Source organism: Artibeus jamaicensis, unplaced genomic scaffold (genome assembly GCF_021234435.1).
Source record: "Artibeus jamaicensis isolate MK-2021 breed Jamaican fruit bat unplaced genomic scaffold, CSHL_Jam_final scaffold_537, whole genome shotgun sequence".
Taxonomy (NCBI): domain Eukaryota; kingdom Metazoa; phylum Chordata; class Mammalia; order Chiroptera; family Phyllostomidae; genus Artibeus; species Artibeus jamaicensis.
The window spans coordinates 29854547-29875409 of NW_026522047.1; the positions used below are offsets into that span (position 1 = coordinate 29854547).

Sequence of the window (20863 nt, forward strand, 5' to 3'; positions counted from 1 at the left end):
GATTATCCCTTGCGTACAAAAGAAGGGGAAGTTTTATATTAAAGAAACACCTGAAAATGGGTTTTCAGCCGTGTGAACAAGGGATAAATTCTGTCCGGGTCCTTTGCGGCTGAGTAGCATAAAAAGCCTATGTGACATCGACTGAATTCAATCCGAGGCCCTCTCGCAGGTATATTCCCCCTGCATTAGTTCATTTAATACACGCCGCAACGCGTTAAGGTGGCTATTATTATCTGTCTCCTTTTTTCAGAAGAGGAAAGTGGGGTACAGAAACGTTAACTTTCACATCACATGGGTATAGGGAAGGGACGCCAATATTCAAACGTGCAGTTAGGCTCTTGAGTTTGCAAACATCACCACCTATTATTCAGTTCTGTCCTATTTGTCTGTAAACTACTCTGTCAGTCTAAGTCACAGACTTCATGCCCTAACCATGGCAAAATCATGAATGTGCTTTGGTTCACACAGCAGGTGCGGGTGAGGCCCCTCGCTCTGCTGGAAAGCTCACGGCTCCTGGCGCGCGAAGGGAAGCTGGACCAGTCACGTCTCCTGGGCAACAACTGAAGCGCAGGCGGCCCGCGTGCACCCCTCTCCTGAGACTCAGAGGGCTGACGTCATTTCCTTCCTCTGGACGGTTGCCCCAGCGACGCGTGTCGCGGTAGGTCGGTGTTGGGTACCCGAGAGACCAGAAGGTAGGAAAGTCACTTCCTCCCGGAGACACTGTTTCCTAGCAACCGCCAACCACCTCCTTTTTTTGGTCCCGCCCCCTTGCTCGGTCCAGTTCCCGGTGTCCGAGAATCGCCGAGGCCAGGCCCAGGGAAGAGGTTTTTCCTGAGTCCAGCCGCTCTCACTTCAGGTTTGCGGGGAGCCCTCCGCAGGCGTAGCAAGGGTGGATACAGAACGGGGACTTCATGGGAGGTGGGGGGATTGCGGAGGAACGGGGCGGAGACGGTGCTCAGGCTTGCACTGCAGAACACCCAGATCTCTGCGGGCAGTGCGGTGTGGAGCGGGCGGGGAGCTGACCCCCGGTTCGCGCTGCAGTGGACGGGCAGCTGGGTGTTAGGCCCGGGGGCTCAGGCCCAGGCCTCCACTTCAAGTACGAGAAACGTATGGGCCAATTTATACTTCGCGGAGGAGCTTCGTTTATCTTACCTTGCTGACACCTTTGAAAGAGGGAAAAGTGTCTTGGAAAATAATCGCTGTTTGCCTTTTAGCATTATGATCAGTCCGCGAGCAATTTTTGGTTTGTTTTGTTACGTTGGTAGTACTCTTAGTTATAAACTTTATGCTAGTAACACCCTTGGTATCTTTTAAATAAGTATGACTTTTTATTAGCAATGTCATAATTTTTAATGCAAGATAAGTAAGAAATAAAGTTTGTAATTTAATTGGCAACATTTTTGCCTATTAATATTTGCAGTCATTTTTTGCTCGTCCTTAAAATGCTGTTGTAAAATTATTTTAGGATAACTTCAGTTTGAATATTTTAAAAAGCTTGTTATGAGAATTTGATATATTTTTTACAAGAACTCTTCATTTTTAAGTGTAGCTGTAGCTCATGTAGCTCAATGTTCACATCGTGCTTTTCTGGTTTTGTTTGGCTTTGACAGGACGGGGTGTTGCATAAAGTTTAGTATTAGAAATTCTCAAGCATGAAAAAAAGTCTAATTTTTTTTGTATTTCAGGCACCATCAGTGATTGAATTGTTCCTATCATTTATTAGCGATTTTACAAAGGTAACAAGTAAAGAAAAAATCCCAAACATTATGTCTGGTGAAGTTTTTAGCACAACTTTGGCATACACAAAGAGTCCAAAAGTCACCAAAAGAACCACTTTCCAGGTACAGTATTTCAAATGACTTTACAAATAAACATTGGATTGGGGACATTGGATTTGAACTGATTTTAGGAAGAGTCCTATATAAAGTTGGAGTAAGGCTTACATTTCTTTTTTTTTTAATTTTGCAGATGATTGTGTTTGGCCTCTAATATTACAAACTCTTCTGTGTGTTAGACCACCAAACTGGCTTCAATGATTGGGGTCTTACATAAAAGTTAAATCAGCTTTTAGAACTTGAATGGCAACTTTAACTTGGAATTTCCATGTAAATGTTTTATGGTTTTTCTTTATTGTAACATAACAGCATTTAGGTTTTCTCTGTCCACTCACTACAGCTTTGAACTCAGCCTCAAAATTTGCAGTGTTAATAATTATATCCTTTACTGCAGTCTCCAGAAACAAAAGATCATAAACAGTACCAGTTTCTTCCAGAATGCCAGTTCATAATATATCCTGTCTGAGTCTCCACAGTTATTTTATTTGGTATTGTCTCCTCCAATTTAACTGAACCTCCGTGAGGACAGGAATCTTATCTGTGATGTTCTGCATTGAGTCTGAGGACTTGGGTGTCTGGCACAAAGTTGGCTTTCAGTGATAAAAAAAATGGAGTTTGAAAGCAATTATTAACCGAGCACTATTTGCTTAAATACTTAATTCTAAATATGAGCCTTTTGAGTAAACATTGATTTTAATTACTTTATTTCAGGATGAACTAATAAAAGCAATTACAGCTCGCTCGGCCAGACAAAGGAGTTCTGAATACTCAGACGACTTTGACAGCGATGAGATTGGTATGTGAGGATATGGAAATGAACCCCTGCTCTTCTTTTTGTTTTCTTAGTTATATTTGGCCCATTCCTCCAAAAAAATCACTCATGCAAAAATAGTATCTATGAATTCACTAGTTTTAGATTTCCAACTTTTTTTCAAGTAAAAGTCACTATTAATTTCCAAGAAGTTGTATGATTGTCCTTGGTTGTTTATGAATGTCAGTATGAAAATATAAATCAGCCGACAGTAGGTTTGCAGTCAAGGATGTCTGTCAGTGGTGTAGCAAATTCATCTTTAAGGTCAACCCTAAGAGACTCCACAGTAAGTTAATTACTAGGGTCTATAGAACTAAACTTTAGTGCACATCAGAATCACTTTTATAATGCTTTTTATAAATCTTTTTTTGGGGCTGTAATAGGAACTCAATTTTAAAAACTCAGTGTATCAATATTGGTATGATTTGTTTTCTTTTGATTATATACAAACAATAACATTTCATTCTAAACATACAGAATTCAAAACTTGAAATTGGTTTTATATTTTAAGATTCAGTGATTAATACTTAATGTTCTCTTAAAAACAATCAGAGCAATCATTTAATCATTGGTATATGGTTAACATTCTGTATTATTCTTCTCATAGTAAAATCTAATCTGGTTGTTTATATATAAAAGTTTTATAATCCAAAATCTAACTCTCCTGTGGCCAACTGTTATTTCCAGGAAACTCTGCATGACTTCTCAGAGCAGGCACAGTGGTTGGCACACTATTCAGACTTGATAAGCATGTGTTAAATAAACTAATGAACTTTCTATTTAATAAATGCCAATAAAAACTGCCTAAATTGTTCATTTCTAATTTTAAAGATAATCTTTTAATTAGTGCAACCTTCCCAACTTTAAGGCGCACCACTGAAGCCATTTTTTCTTCCATTTTCAGTTTCCTTAGGTGATTTTTCTGACACCTCCGTGGATGAAAATCCAGTTAAGAAAACAATAAATGATTTCCACATATCAGATGATGAACAGAAGAATTCTCCAAAACTGTCTTTTTTGAAAACCAAGAAGTCCAACTGTGATATGATACAAGATGAGCCCTCGCTGTCCATCAAAAACGATGAGGAGACAGCACCTAACGGTAGTGAACACGGGCTTGGAAATCCAGTGTCCGAACCTCAAAATGAAGACCAGCCAATTGAAGAAGAGAAAATCCAAATCAAACCTAAACCCAGAATTCTTTCCATCAAAAACACATCTTCAGGTAAATTATGAGATCAGTGCAAATGCATTTCTTGAAAATCTATTTTAAGATTAACCAGGTAGAAAATACCTTCATATGGTAGCTAGTGAATATTTAAGAAATAAATCAGACTTAACTTTTCAATTTTCCAAACATAAACTAATAGAACCATAGAGAAAACCCATAGTTCCATGTCCAGTGGTATATTTGGTGTAGCATCTATGCTGGTGCCGGGCAGGAGGCCCGACTACCTTCCATCATCCACAGCCCTCCTGAAGCTCCGAGGTCCAGCCTTGCCTCAGTCTGTGAGCCTCGATTTTGTTTTTGGGAGTGGAACTGCAGTGGGATCCTGCTAAGCCATTTCATACGACAGTGGTTAAAGTTATAGCAGCCCTGGGACCCATCCTTAAAACATCCTTTCTCTGCCACCATTTGCCAGAATTTTGTTTGACATTTATATATTTGAAGGGAGAGAGTTTTGTCTTTTCTCTTGTTGTTTAAGCCTCCAGACTATCCTTTAGAAAGAAGACTCTCCATTCAGTTTCTCTATTCCCCACGAACAAAGCACTCAAACTCAATATTCTGAGTGCATTTCTGGTGTGATCTGGGGTCACTGTAATTTCTCACAATTCTATTGACCTCTAGGCACAGTGGAACAAAGATGGAATAAAGTGGGAACCAACCCCTTGGAGTCCCCTGGGCCACCACCCAGAAACATGGACATGGAAGGGGAAGGGTTTTGTGTCTTCCAGCATTCTTTATTTTATTTTGTTTTACAGGAAAAATAGTATGTGATACTAACTTTCATAAAAATCACTTTCCTTTATATCAACATTAAATACTGGACCAATAAATATCACATACTTTACACAGTAGATATCACTGGTAGCATCAGACAAAATTATTTCGTACCTGCGTTAGAGAGCCCCTCCTTATTTTCCCCCCACAATCCCATTAACTTCCAAATGAGGAGAGGCTGTGAGCAGAGCCAGGGATACTAAAGTTGTGTCCTGGACACACACAAAAAAAGGAAAAAACTTTGTATTTGGTATCTGTGACCTTAGCGCAGTGTGTGCATGAGGAGGAAGAGGATGAAACCTCTTCCCATCCCACAAAGTTGCTTTGAGAATTAATCGATGTGTGTGTCATAAACTATAAAATGCTAACAAACTGGGAGCACAAGGCATATGAAACAGAATTCACTTGCTACAATATCCGTTCCCAGTGTACTGAATACAGTTTTTAAAAAATGGAGAGAAGGGAACAAATTGAACTGGGTAAATAATCCAATAGGTCATCATTGCCCAAAGTCCCTTCCATTGGTTGTTCATTGGCATTATGGGGAAAACACAGACGTATAGAAAATTTAAACTGATTTCTTTATGGGAGATCTTCTGGGAGCTGTTAATAAAGATGCATAGTGACTCTTTAAGAAAGATAGAAGAGGCAGTGTTTTCTAGCCTTATTTGAGTTTAGAAATCTGTTTTCGTAGATTATATTTATCCTACTTGTCATGATTCTTAAAAACTTTTCATTAGGCTAATAAGAAAATGCAATCATACAGAAGGAAACATTGGTCTTTTTTAGGTAGAGGTATGTAACTGAATGATAGATGATCAACAATAATCCACCTATTTAGTGCCTTTCCATTTTTTAACCTTTGATGAGTTAAAATGAATATAGAAATACTGTATTTTAACTGCAAGATGGCACCTGGATTCTAAGTGCTAGATACAATGTACAGTACTGTATTTTTTAAATAATCATTAGCCATTTGCTCTTCAGAATATATAACATAATTAACAGTATAGGTGATATTTAAATTTGATGATAAAACATTGCATTTTGAAGATACATAGACATATTTTTTTCTGAAAACTGGACAATGCTCGAGGTGGCATTTTAGTATAAAATATATTAAAGTCATTATTCCCAGGTCCTTCAGACTGAAGCAAAACTTGGAGGCTAATGGTCCTAACATGGCATTTATTAAGTATTTGAATATGTAAATAAACAGTGAACGATTCATTCATGAAAGAACGAATGTGGTTCATGAGCTTAGGTTTATCCTTGCAATTTTTAGACTTTTCCGTACAGGGTTTGGAAACTGACATGTTTAATGTGGTGAGATGTTGCTGGGCCGTAATCAGTGCTTCATAAAAAAGTTAGAACCTGAAAGTTTTCTTCGACCTTGGTTGTTCTGGTGAGCAGCTGTCACATGGGTAGTGACTGTGAAAAGTAAGTTTTGCAGGGTGTGCTTTTATCTGAACATGAACGTGACTGGAGCCCTGAACTTTGGAGGCAGGGTGCTGCTGCTTTAATCACACTGTCTGGAGTTGACGTCTGTGTGTGCAGGGCCTCTTCGCTGCTCGTTTGATTTATCTGTGAAATGGGCACGATAGCTGAGTCACCATCACGGGTTTGAGGCAATTAAATGAGTTCATTCACGGGTTTGAGGCAATTAAATGAGTTCATACGTTTCAAGTGCTTAGAACAATCTTGGCATAAATCAAACACTCTAATGTTTTTACGATTCATTTTATTATTTAACATTTGCTGATAAGCAGATCATTTTTAACACTCACACGTAATTGTGTTGCAAACACTATGTCACAAGCACTGTGATGGTAGCTAAGAGTACACCATATTACATGGTGATGGAAGGAGATTTGAGTTCAGGTAGTAAACACGCAATGCAGCATACAGGTGGTGTGTTATAGACTTGTACACTTAGAACCTATCTGATCTGTCAACCAATAGTCACCCTGATAAGTTTAATAAAAAAAAAACGTAGTACCAGTCCTCTAAGACTGTTTTAGGCCATTTGGGCTGCTGTAACAAAATACCACAAACTAGTTGGCTTGTAAACAGCAGAAACCTACTTCTTACAGTTCTGGAGACACAAGTCTGAGGTCACAGTGCAGACGGGGCCTCTTCCAGACTGCAGACGTCTCACTGTATCTTTCCATGGCTAAGGGGCAAGGCAGCTCTGTGGAGCCCCTTTTACAAGGGCACTGATCCCATTCATGAAGGCTCTGCCCTCATATCTAATTTCCTCTCCAAGGCCCTGCTTCCTGGTACCATCACCTGGGGGGCCAGGATTTTGGCGTAAGGCTCTGGGGTTATGCAGACATTCAGACCATAACAACGACTGCAGTTTAGTGGGGGACCATACAAAAGCTACAGTAAGAACACAGCAAGTGCACACCCAAGTTCACTGAGGACTTCCTAGAGGAGATGGCGACAATAGCAGCAACAGTGACAAACAGTAGTACTCATAATGAGGACTCTTGCTGACAAATAACAGAACTCAAACAAACATCAGTCGAGAGTTCATCACCTTACTGAGCTGGGTGTCAGAAGACCTTGCTTTATGTGTGGTTAAGTTTAAAGTCTCCGTGCTTTTGTGTCATCTGGATTCTCCCTACCTCTGCTCCCCATCCCTGACTCCCCGACCCTCTCGTTCTCTTCTCCTGCCCCTGTCACAGCCCTGGTTACCCCATGCGTTGCTTCATGCTGTATTTTTCTGTCATTTGGTCTCAGACAGCCCTTCACTTGTCGGGAAAATCCTACTAACCGTCTCCTTATTGCATTTTTTAAACTCCATGACCTTGAAGGCGTATGTTCCAATGCCAAATAGAAAGCACTGACTTGCCCAGCGGTTGCTGTGGACGAGGGAGATGAAGCCTCTGTGATAAGCCATATGGGTGGTGATGGTGTGCATTGCATCGTGGCCCCGCCCTTCTCACTGGGGTATCGAGGAGATAATAGTTAATCCACCAGAGTCATAAGGCTGCAGAGGAGGAGAGGTTACGCCAAAGGAAGCAGAAGTGCTAGACAAACCCAACGGAAAAAGGAGAAATGTGTACCACAATTGTTCATGGTCATTGAATATTACCAGGTATCAGGCACTGTGCTATACACTTTATTATCTCATTTAAGTCCCATGGGCCCCTTAGGAATGAATTCCTAACTAGTTTTAGCAATGGACAGCCAAGGGAGTGGAAGCTAGACGACTTTGGTAAGTTGCAATGGTAAGGAGTCAGAGCCAAGATTTAAATATGAGATATTTAAAACAGTCAAACTTACAGAAACACGGAGTAGAATGGTGATTGCGTGGGGCTGGTGGAGTGGACACGGGGAGTTGCTGTTCAACAGGTGTAAGGTTTCAGTTACACAAGATGAGTGAGTTCTAGAGGTCTGCTGTACGACAGCGTGCCTTTAGTTAACAACTGTACTGTGCACATACAAATTTATGAAGAGTGCAGATCTCATGTTAAGTGTTCTTACACAATAAAAAAATTGACCCAACAGCTTCTTTCAGGCATTATGCAGTATTCTGATTTAACTCAGGCTCAAAAGACATGCAAGCATTTGTCAGGAGAAGAAGCAGGAGCAGGAAGCAGACATTCTAGGCAGAGGGCTTAGCCTGAGAAAGGTGTGGTCGTAGGAAGGGTTGTGACATCAATTCAAAACAGCCACCTGCCCAACATGTCAGGGACACAGATTGCAAAATGGGTGTCCAGTAGACAAGGCAGTGCAGTTAGCCAGGGATAAGACCATGAAAGCTTCTGGATTGTTCCAAGGCAAGTAAGCTTGTATTCTGTAGGACTTTATGATGGAGAGCCAGTGAATTTTGTGGAGAGAAGTGATGTGATCTGATTTTCATTTTATGAATAACATTAAGGCAGTAATGTAGTAAAGAAATGGATGAGGAACTCACAGCAGGGATGTGGAAAGTAAAATAAATGAGATTTAGGAAGTAGAATTATAGGGTCTAGTGATGCTTGTATATGGGTATCAGAGGGAGGAGTCTAGGATGACCCTTGGAATCTGGACTGAACATTTAGGACATAGCTAAAATAGGCAGTGTAACATTTACATTGGTACCCACTGGTATGGTTGCAGAATTTCCTAGCAGCATTCCTAAGCCCATTTATAGGCAGAAAGGAGGGAGGTGTTCATTAGTCCAGTTTTGAAATTTTATCAGAAGAATGCATTGGTAGAACAATGGAGAAAGTATAACAGGTGAAATTCAGGTGAAAGGTTTATGTAAAAACTTTATCATCTTTTGAGGGCCAGAAGTGTACCAGCATTAGATTGTTTTAAACTTAAAAGTAGTTGAAATAGGAACTGAGCTATTTTCATAACTGCTAGAGAAGTTTCATGAACTCAAAGAACAACTCAGCCATCTAGGTCTTCATTCCCTCTTCCAGCAAGAGGTAGTCCCATCCCTGTACCCACACAGCATCATCTCCATGCTTGTGATGGCACTTCGTCCTGTCATTTATTTCTTTAGAATTGGCTCCCTTCCCAACCTGTAAAGTCCCTGGACAGGACTTTGTCGATTGTGTCGATGTCAGTGTCGTTTGTGAGGTCCAGGAATATGAATCATGCATCCAGGGCCCAGCTGCAGAGACTCAGTAATTAGGTTAGATGGATGAGCTCCCTCAGTTTATAGGGCACAGTTTTGTTTTGCTTTTTACAATTTTTTTAATGCTGTGAGAATTCATAGTTGAGGACTTAACTTCTCACAAAACTAAAGTAAACCACATACTTCCAAGATGGCAACTTTTAAAAAAATTACAATCATGATAAGTTGTTCATCCGTGGATACTGGAGCTCTGTGTAGATACCTTGGGGTGTGGTTGAAGCCATGATCTTTTTTTTGTTCGCCCACCTTAAAACATATCTTTCTTTCTTTTTTTTCTTTGCAGCAGACACCAGCAGCAGCCAGGAAGCAGAAAAACACTTCACACCTTTACCTCGGCCAAGGACCATGTTGAAAAAACACAGCCTCAGGGAGGAAAAAGAAGGGAGAGGAGAAGAGAAAGAAACTGCCCTCCATGAAGAATTAGAGGTGCATGCTGTGCCTTTGTCCCTCCCGGGGCCAAGTGACAGACAACCAGAAGATGAGAAAAAAGCGATCTCTGAAAACCTTGATGCTGAGGTTAGTGTTGCAGCTGAACTGCTGAACCACGTTCTTGAATCTGGGCCTTTGCTTCTGAGCGTGAGCGAGAGAGAGAACTTTTGTGCATGTGTTAGTGTTTTCTTCAGCAGTTGATAAGGAAACGTTTTGAAGGGTTTTGTTTAATATACTGTATTCCATTGAGTCTGAAGCTCCATCAGTTGTATGCAGTGAAGATACGGCAATATCTAGTGTAGGGCCAAGAGACAATGGAACTCTGCCAATTAAGCCATAACACACCAGTAATTATAATATGCATTCAATTTCAGAGAAAATAAAATGTGAAAAAAATGTTGCCCTTTTGAATCTGTACAATTTTGTATACCTTTAATTGTAGGGATTTATATTTTTATTTATGCATCTGGATTATATAATTTATGGCACCAATGTAAGAAATGTCCAAACCCATGGAGAATTTTTACGAGTTTATTTGAGCCAAACTGTGACAACTGCTGGGAAGCAAAATCTCATCATATGAGAAAGTGTTCTGGAGAATGGCAGCTTTAGCCTATTTTATGCATTAGAATCAAAGGAGAAGACGTATGGGGGTTACCTGAAATCCACTGGTGGTAGGTTAGGGGATGGAAGAAAGCAGAGCAGGGAAATCTCTGCTTTTACAGTGGGGGGTACAGGAGAGTTAATAATGACCCACAGCACGTGGAGATGGTGTTGGGGAATGCGGTAGCAACAGAGGAGCGCTGTGGCCTCTTGCTCGGAGAGGTGGGAGTGCCCTGAAGATGTGGAAGAGGAGATCACTCTGGCATTTCAGAGGCATGTTATCTTAGATGCCAAAAGACAAAAGACAGGCTGACCTAAAGTAAAGATTGACCTTTGTTAAGGAAACCACAGCCCAAGGACGTGACTATGGGCCATGACCTGCCTTCAGTTAGGAATTTTTGTGTTCAGGCCATTGTCTGTAGTTACTGTCAGACTCTGAGTTTATATGGCCCACCATGCAGGCCTCTCCTGAGCTTGTCAGATTTGGTATGTGGCCTCTTTGTCATACACACTGGCTAAGGGCATCATAGCCAGTGCCATTTTATTCGTTTGGTTTTATTTATTGAATGTTTATGGCACCATGCCATATTTTCTGGGCTATCCTAAAACGGAAGTGTGATCTTTCAGGATTTTATCAGGGAGTTCACTCCGCATCACTGTTAGGGGAGAACCCTTGGCCCCCTCTCTTCACACCTCACTGTGGTTAGCAAACTCCCGCGCCTCCCATTTTGGAGGGGATAAGTATGGGAAGAACATTCCTCTTCTTCAGCAGATCAGAGAGGAGGAATATATGATGCCTGGCTAAGCTTCCATTAAGAAATTTGTGGATTACCATGATGTTTTATTTCTAATATAGAGTTTGTGATTTCTTTCTGGTTAAATCTTGAAAGGCATTGCCCAGTTTTATTAAACTTTTCAAAAACCAGCTTTGACTGTTAATTTTCTGTATAGTTTGTTTTGTTTCACTGATTTTGACTCTTTATTTTTTTCTTTCTTGGGTTTTATTTGTTCCTCCCTTGTCATAAAGCTACTGAAAGCTGTAAAAGTCTCTCTATGCATAGCTTTAGCAGCACCCAGGTTTTTTGATACCTTTTATTTTCATTATCATTTCATTAAATATATTTTCTAATTTCCCTTGTAATCTCTGACCAATTGGTTATTTTGTGCTGAATGATTTTATTTCCAAATATTTGGATCTTCTCTAGATCCAATCAAATCTTTTATATTGATTTCTAATTTAATTTTATTGTGATCAGAGAATACATCTTATAAAATTTGACACTTTTAAAAATTGTTGAGATATTTTTATGGCCCATTCTCAGTGTATCTTGTGAAAGTTCCATTTGTTCCTTCAAAAAATCTATATTCTGCAGGTGTTAGACATGAAGTTCTATAACTTTACTTTGTCAAGGTGGCTGGTAGCATCAGTCATGTCTTCTCTCTCCGCACTGACTTGTCGTCTAGTTAATTTGCCAAGTACTATCTAAGCGTCTTACAGATTTCCAGTCATGCTTGCAAATTTGTCCGTCCTTTCCATTCACCCTGCCAGTGTTTCATGACTCTGTTAATAGACATATGATGCACTTGTGTCTTGACCCCACTTAGCATTAGGAGACATTTCCAGTACTCCTCACCTTGCCGTTTGGTCTGATAGCATCAGCTTTTTTATGACCAGTGTTTGCATGGTAAATCTTTTTGCTGTCATTTTCTTTCAAACTATTTGTGTCCTTTAGTGGCTCTTTTGTAGTAATACTTCGGTGTCATGTTCTTAGCAAGTCTGATAACCTGCTGATGGTAGTCCATTTATGGGTCCATTAGACATTTATGAGTGTTCGGCCCATTTACTTCTAATATAAGTATACATAGTGCCAATTTGTTGCTGTTTGTTTTTTATTTGTTTTATGTCCTTTTAATTGACACTGCTGTTATTGTTCCTCTATACCACCTTTACTGCCTTTTTTAAAAAGTTGATCACATATTTTTAGTTTTCCATTTTGATTCCCATTTGCCTTATATTTTTAGTAGTTGCTTTATGAATTACAGTTTGCATCTATAAATTATTGTAATTTATTTAAAGTTGATACTGCATTAGTCAAATTTAATATAGAAACCTAGTAATAGTATAGTTTCATATATTTCCTCATCCATCATGCTACTGATGAATATGGACTGAAATCTCTGCTTAGTTCTTTGAGAATCTAGCTGATACGATTTTCCAGGACCCTCTAAGAAGGTCTTTCCCACACTGTGAATAGATAACCCAAGAATTTTAGTGGATTTTTGTTGGGAACCGCTCTGCCTGGTTTCAGGAATTGTAACTACCCCCATGGCTAAGGATGAGTGAGTGGCCTCTGGAATGCGAGCCACAGGACACAAAGCTTGTCTCTGGTAGCAAACGCTGCCTCAGCTCACTCCCCTGCCCCCAAAGCTTGGTTGATAGTCCGTGATAGGTAAGACTCCTCACAGTGAGGGGCAACCTAAACCAGACTGGGGATCACTTGGGAGGCCTTCATGAAAGGACTCGGGGGGGAGGACTGCAACAAAGAGGGAACAGTGGACTTTTGCCCCCCAGCCATTCTGACATAGCCCCAGTCCCCACATCCTCTGGGAGAAGTGCTTCCTGGCTCTAACCCACTTAAGCCTGAAAACCTGTGATGGGGAGGTGGTGCAGTCCTCTGCCTTACTAGAGTGGTATTGGGGTAAATCTGGCATAAGAAAGAATTTCTAAAAGTTCTGTGAAACCTGCTTTGCTAAGAGTGCTTTCATTCATATGTTACGGGTCCAAGCAGGAAACGAGTATGTCTCCCAAAGTTTCTGCAACCCCCTTTCCTGAAAGACACTGACTCAGACTAGGCCCTCAGGTTTCTTTGAAATGTTATCTATTGTTTGATCCTTGCCACCTGTATTCCTGTGTATTACAGCCCAATAAAAGCCCCTGCAGGAAGGGGCCCCTGGCCTTTCTCCTTGGAGAACCTGGCCACCTCTCCTCCCCAAGCAGATCGTGTCTTGGTAGTATTTATTTTCATCTGTGGAAGACGGGGGGACTTGAGGACAAAGTTGCCCCCACAATTTTCTATGCAGATTTTGGGATTTATGCCCTCTGTATTGAACCAAACATCCTGGCTGATCTCCCAGTGCTGAACTCTGTCCTTTGACACCTGCCCCCCTTCTCAGGCTAGTCCCAGAAGCCTTCGGCTGCTGCAGGCGAGGAGAATGCCCTCGGGCTCAAAGCTTCCAAGTTGCAAATGTCCTCAGGCAAAACTTCGTTTCTCAAGTTAGGCTCCAGCGTTTCAGCCCTTCTGCCATCTTCCTACATGGTTTCTGTCTGTTGTTTTTCACATAAAATGTTCTTTGCAACAAAATCAAAGTAAGTTTGATTTTGATGACATTATCACATCATCACCTTTGGGTTGGATTCCCATTCTATAAAGAACTGTTTAATTTAGGCATCCAACTATGATTTCCACTTTAGTTGTAATTTTTAGAATTTTGAGGAAAACTGAAGTGCATGAAATGTACTTTTTCAGTCCCAAATATTTGTTAAGTAGCCGTGTACTTGGTTTTATCATTGCTTTCATTTGGAAACCTAGTAATATGTGTTTGAAACAGGATTTTAATTTACTGTCTTAGAAAGGAGAATTAGAGAAAGAGATGAAATCTTCACCTTAACAATTTATGAGGTTTCATTTTAGAGTAGTTCAGTCAGCGGAAGTTTTACAGATTGTTAAAAACAAATGTGCAGGTGTCAGCTGAAGAACTAGAATAGCTCTGCAGTGACTTCATTTCATGAGCAAAACATCAGGGCTGGAAAGGGGAGTGCATTAGTCTCTATGAGTTCACAAGCTTTTGTTGTTTCAGCAGCCAACTCCTAATATCACAAATTTCAGTTATGAAATAGTTTTAATAATGATATTGTCTTCCACAAATCTTGGGCACTAACTTACATAATCCTTTTTTTTTATTTTAAGCAGGATCCATGGTTAACAAGTTTATCATCATCGTCCCTCAAAGAAAGTCTTGGAGATTCCTTTTCACCAGGATCTGAGGAAAAAACATCTATAAAAGGTGGTTGTATCAAATTATTATAACTTGTTTGTGAGCTTTATTGCTTAGAATTTTATAAATTCTATTTGTAAAATAAATAATACATGGTGGGTACAACTGATTTTAGACTTATAATACAGATAAATGATAAAACAATGGATACTGCAAGAACAAGCTCTATTTTGCATACTCACAACTGGAAACCTACTTTTGCCCACCCCCTACTTTATGTAGTTACAGGAACAATACATGCTTATGTTTGCCTGAGTTTTAGCACCAACTCTGCTATTTACTAACCATGGGATTTGAGATGTAGAACTTAATTTCTCAGGGCCTCAAACTTCTCGACTTATAATGAAACCAGAGTCAAAGGTATTGTGAAAGTTAAGTGATGCTATGCCTTTTAGTCAGTAGCCCAGCTCTTGGCCCAGCAGAATGATCTGTCAGCGTGTGCTGTTAGGTTTTCCTGCTGTAATCTACAGTACAGTGTGATGGGTAGGTGGTTGTTACAGTGAGACTAAGCTGGACTGGAATCCAGACACAACTGCACGAACAACGTAGCTGACCACTCTCCTTCTGTATATTGATCTTTAAAATGAGGACAATACAGGTCACTTATCTCATAGGATAGTGGACTAGTTCAGTGGGTTCATCATGAGTAAAGCACTTAGACCAGTACCTAGTAAACATGTACTAAGCAGGACTATGAGTTGCTAACATTTTTCCTTTCCTTAGTTCTATGACATGTAGCTTAATGAGAGGTAAAGGCATAGATGTTTCCAGAACTGGGATGTGTAATCAATATTTATTAAGTGCTTACTATGTAGTATAATTTTTGTCTTTTTGTTGATGAGAAAAACTGAAGTACAAGGATATTGGGAAACATACCCAAGGTCAGCAGCAGAATCCTAATTTGACTCTGGCTCTAAGTCCTTGTTCTTTTCACTGAGTACATTGACCAGCTCATGCACAGAATCCATTAATGATACATTGAGTCCTAAGTGCTTTCCAAATGTGAATGTGTAACTGTAATTATAAAGTGATTTTAAGTCAAGCATACGTCAAAGTGAGTCCAAAAAATGGCTGAAGGAAAGCAGTGGAATTAAGATTTTTGACGGTAAGATATAGGTTTGGCCAGAGGTGGGTCCCAGTGGAAATTAAAGTTGCCATTCAACACAGAAAGCACCGATTTCTTTCTGTTGAGAATTCCAGAGTGTGGTAGAATTAGAATAAGAGAGAATTCTCTCCTGCCAGAACCGGAGCCTGCCCCTGGGATCACTGGGAGGATGAAGAGCAGGCCGCCCTGAGTGCCCCTTCCCTGGCAGAGGCAGGACTTCATGGCCATGGGAATAAAACACGTTAGAGGGGAGCCGTATTCTCTGTCATGGACTCAACTAGAGCTACACGGATTCTTGGTTCTCCCTGTGTCTATACAGTTTTACATCTATGTTGCTAGTAACTGTAGTAGCAGAGAGATGTGTGCCTCCTACTTACACAGCCTCTTGTACCAGCTAAGGAACAGGCTTCTCAAGAGAATAAATATTACCCTCCTACTTACTTGGTTTATGCATCAACAAGCACTTTTGGTGTGTCTTTAGTTTAGGGTAGTTATTCCATTTTCTTTACTAATGTGTTTTTTCTAAGTGTTAAGTATCTCAGATCTTTTAGGAGATGGAATAACCATTTTCTCTTTTGTAGATCACTTTGGGGAAAAAAGCTTATTGAAGTTGAATATGACAGTTTTCTTCATATTTTATCTTGCAAGAAAAAGGGATTAATGACATGTAGTGAAAAGCAAATGAATCTCTTATCCACCTAATTAATCTGCAGTGGAGTTTTAGTGCTGTTACTCTGTCTCAAACTAGATCAGAATGAAGAATTCACTGAAAACCACCGATCCCTGGCATCAGCTGAAAATGAAGAGAATTCATTTCTGATAGACTTTGTTACCACTGCACTTGAGAAATCCACAGAAGGGGAAGTGACTGCTGGTGACCTTGAAGAAGAAAAGGAGAAAGCTGGACTGATTATGAATGATGACTTAACAATTGATGATCTACAACTATCTGAACGTAACTTAAGGTCTACCAGTGCAACTGAGTCTGCAAAGGTATTTATATAAATTATACCCTTTATACTATAGCTTAAAACTCAAAATACAGCTTTTAAATATTTTATCTTCCATGTTTGGTACCTCTGGATTATCTGTGCAAAAATCATCTTTTAGTAGTTGTAATGTCAAGTGTTTTTTTTAAGATTTTATTTTTTATTATTTTTTAAAAGATTTAATTAATTTATTTTTAGAGAGGGGAAGGGAAAGAGAAAGAGAGGGAGAGAAACATCAGTGTGTGATCGCCTCCTGCATGCCCCACATGGGGACCTGGCCTGCAACCCAGGCTTGTGCCCTGACTGGGAATCAAACCAGCAATCCTTTGGTTTGCATGCCAGCACTCAATCCACTGAGCCAACCAGTCAGGTCCAGTGGTTCTTATTTACTTCAATAGAGTTTTAATTTCAGGGAAGGGTGCAATGAATGTAATAAAATGTATTGTCATATTAAAAATTATCAGAAGTATTCCTGGCTGGTATGGTTCAGTGGGTTGAGTGCTGGCCTGCAAACCAAGTGCTTGCCAGTTTCGTTCCCAGTCAGGACACATGCCTGGGTTGTGGGCCAGGTCCCCAGTAGGGGGCCCACGAGAGGCAACCACGCATTGATGTCTGTCTCTCTCTTTCTCCCTGCCTTCTCCTCTCTAAAAATAAAATAAAATATTTTTAAAAATTATCAGAAGTATATGATCAGAATGTATTTTTAAATATCTCAGAAATACATAACTATAACTGGCTAAGTTTCCATAGGTCTTCATTTAAAAGTGACATCCGGAACAATTTCCAAGGTTTTAATTAGTGAAAGTTATTTCTTTGGATGTCGTTTTTAAACATTTCACAAATTCTAATGAAAATCTTTAAGAAGAAAGGTTTTTCCACATTCATGGTTGTTAAAATGGATAGACAGGGTCATGCTCAGAAATATTTTTATTATAACCTTGAGAACCAGATGAGTGTATAGGATTACTTGTGCTGTACTGTACCAGAGTACTAGACTTTTAAACCAATTTTTGGTATGGCATATTTAGTCTTCATTTCTCCTGAATTTAGTCTTTATCTCTTCTAGCTGCAGTTAGCTGCTGACTATGTGTATTTGTTATCAAGAAAGATAATAGTGCTAGCTGAAAACTTGTGGTTGAAATGGAATTTATTACACTACAGAATACTAACTTTTTATTAAAGTGTATAGAGAGAGTTCATTAAGCCTTGTTTAAGATATATTGTTCTTAACCACTTTCTTTGGGAAAAACAACTAATATCAAATTACGGATATGTTTACATCTTTAATGCTAGCCCCTATCTCTCTTCATAGACAGATAGGTTATTCCTTAAAAGGAAGAAGGGTATTTGGGAATTTATAGACAGGATCTCAGAAATGTCTAATAGGTCATTGTAAATGGGAACAGGCCATTTACATATGTCAGGTATGATCATAACATATTTCTTCTGACTGAATCCATCCTTGGCTTTATTCTTACTATTGAGTGAGCTTTCTTAAGTCGAATCAACTCATTCCTCTGCTAAATTCTCTTGGTTAGATTCCCATAATGAGAATAAATGTAAACTTACCGCTTCCTAAATATTTCAGAGGATTCTTGCCTGACCACAGAGACCCCCGGTCTCCTTGCTGTTCACTGCGCTTCAGTAGGACGCACCCTTTTCTCTCTCCGAATTATCCAGCTCTTTCCCCTCTCAGGCTCTCAGTGCCTACTGTGTCTTTCTTTCCAGGGACATTCCTATGGCTCCTTTCTACTCATTATTTTTCTTAGCTCTGACAGGAAGGAGGTGAGGACCTCCCTCACCTCCACTCCAGTCGGTCTGTCACTCCGCTCTTTCATGAGTCACATTTGTTCATTTTTTTATTGTCAGTCAGCGCCCCCTCCCCTAAAGTGTAACATCCTTTGTTTCCACTCTGTACTTGACTCCCAGTAGAGGTTTAAAAAGCATTGATTTACCATTTACAGTTCGATCTCAGTGATGGCCATTCTATGATAATTATGGTGACTAATCCATCTATGGCTTTTTCTATGTAATAGAAAACAATTGAAGATATAAATATGAAGAATAAAAAGTCAACAAGTAACCGAGCATCCAGTGCCTCAGGCAGGTAATAAAGCCATCATTGTTACTTACTTATGGGTTACATTCCACAAAGCTAATTTTAATTGAACTTCTGTAAACTAAATTGCATTTGGTGTTACTTGATTTTCTCTTATTTCCATCTCATGAAATGGATTAGTTTCTTCATGATAAAACTCCTTAGTTGGTTATATTCTTTTATAGAAAGGAATTATTCTTTTATAAAAAGGATTCTCCATACTCTGCATTGCTTCTAGATAGTTTCTTTCTTCTGTTTTTTAGAGACAGGAGATACAAAGTGGTAACAGAGCTCAGGTCCAGCACGACACTTCTCTGTCAAGTGTCTTTTACTAACACATGAAAAATTATACTCAAAGCCTTGAGGTTCTGTGGACTAAGTTGTTTTATTAAAATGATAAGAACCTATCTGGCTTCATTAACACTGATGATGATGAGGATGATAATAATAAAATACTACCTCATACATGCTAATCAAAACCTTTGGAATCTTTTAAATTATTTAATCAAATGATCATTAACCAGCTAGAACAGGGGTCAGCAAGCTGTCTCTAAGGTGCCAGTGAGCTCATGTCTAGACTTCATGGGCCATCAGGTCTCAGTTCCAACCACTCAGTTTTGCTCTCACAGCAGGGAAGCAGCCACAGACAGTATGGAAATGAATGAATACAGCTGTGACGCAGTAAACTTCATTCACTAAAACAGACGGTGCGTCAGATTTCCCACCACCCCCTGAAATAGAGGATAGTATTCTAACGCTATTATTTAGGATGGTTTATGTAACAAAGTAATAGAAGAAACTATTAAAACCTACTTTATTCCACTGAGCTACACCAGCCAAGGCTAAAACCTACTTTATTAATATTGGTTTTTTTCCATGTAACTTGAGATATAATGCATGTTTCTTTAAAATATTCTAATGATTACAATGCCTAAAAGAGCAATCACTTTGAAGTCCCATAACTGGAAGTTACGAAATTCAAATTATGTCGAATGGGTCTCTTTGTATAATAAGAAAAGATTATACTTCATTTTCAAAGTAATTATAATTTATTAAGTTATAGTTTTTAAATATAGTACTCTAACAAATCTTTTTATACCAAGTGCAGCTGTAGTATTATATCTTGATGTATTTGGATCTTTTCAGATTAATGACCTCTGAGTATTTAAAGAATTCTACTTCTATAAGGAGGACTCCATCAAAAACTACCTCTTCTCAGTACTTAGGCACTTTGAAAATTTTGGACCAAAGGCCCTCACAGAAACAGAACATGGAACCCGACAGAGCTGATAACATACGGGCAGCTGTGTATCAGGTAGAAAAGTGAAAAATAAATTAATTGTAAGACCTAATTACTTACATAAGCATACTATTTCCCAAGAAATAAAATGACCCTGTCAGAAATGATGATTTAATACTTAATTTATGGGCAAAGATTTTTCTTTATAATACCTGAACAATTCAAAACTTTTTTTTTTTACTAAATTACTTCCTTCCAAACTTTGTTTAACCGGTCACTGTAGTTTTTAAAGAAAGAAAGACACTATGCTAATTTATAAAAATAAAGCAAAAGCAAAAATATTAATGTCTGTATATGTTTTTTATATTTTTTCTCTTAAAGTTTATATTGTTAGGAACAAGAGTTTTGTTTTTATTCCAGAGAGTTTGAATTAGGCTTATACAGAGAACAAACTTTCTGAATATTTTTGCAATTATATTTTAGTTATACAGAATAATATATTTTAAAAAATAGTCTGTGAATTTCAGAGCAAAGTATTGATTGATATGTGGCCATTAAATCCAATCTTTGATGCCTGTTGTTTATACTAAGAAAAATAACAATTAATTCATGATCATTATATATTAGAATATTATCAGAAAAATGATACTAGTTTATATAGAATTTATAAATGTTTTTGTTTTGCATGTAAATTCTTTAATATTTCAGAAATAGATAAAAATTCAAGTTTATTTGAAAAACTTTGAATATCATAGTTTTATTCTTATTCTCATAGGAGTGGTTAGAAAAGAAAAATGCATCTATACATGAAAAGCACAGAATTAAAAGGATTGAAAGTGAAAACTTAAGGATCCAAAATGAACAGGTATTCTGAAATAAAGTAGTAAAAATATTCTGGATTTTTAAGTTAGTAAAATATCTCTGAATATTTAACATTTCTAAATCAAGTATTTTTTAAATGGAAAAATAACTTATATATAAAAGTTGATTTCTGGTTTTGTTTTTCTGAGGAACTTTATACATTTTTAGTTTTATGTTATAACTGTTTTACATAAAAAT

At 38.7% G+C, this 20863-nt stretch overlaps 1 protein-coding gene across 5 annotated transcripts in view; it reads left to right on the top strand.

Moving 5' to 3' along the window:
• Nucleotides 1-722: 722 nt before the first annotated feature.
• MAP9 (microtubule associated protein 9) overlaps nucleotides 723-20863 on the top strand; it is a 32588-nt gene continuing 12447 nt past the window's right edge. The window contains exons 1-10 of one of the 5 annotated variants that reach the window (XM_053658655.1): nucleotides 723-856; nucleotides 1686-1841; nucleotides 2547-2631; nucleotides 3551-3871; nucleotides 9571-9800; nucleotides 14285-14381; nucleotides 16226-16470; nucleotides 18503-18573; nucleotides 19711-19879; nucleotides 20580-20669. In XM_053658655.1, the coding sequence (XP_053514630.1) occupies nucleotides 1767-1841; nucleotides 2547-2631; nucleotides 3551-3871; nucleotides 9571-9800; nucleotides 14285-14381; nucleotides 16226-16470; nucleotides 18503-18573; nucleotides 19711-19879; nucleotides 20580-20669 (1383 nt within the window). In that variant the 5' untranslated portion in view covers nucleotides 723-856; nucleotides 1686-1766. Of the gene's footprint in view, nucleotides 857-1685; nucleotides 1842-2546; nucleotides 2632-3550; nucleotides 3872-9567; nucleotides 9801-14284; nucleotides 14382-16225; nucleotides 16471-18502; nucleotides 18574-19710; nucleotides 19880-20579; nucleotides 20670-20863 lie in introns of all 5 variants that reach the window. The other 4 variants (XM_053658656.1, XM_053658654.1, XM_037125738.2 and 1 more) reach the window with 4 other exon arrangements.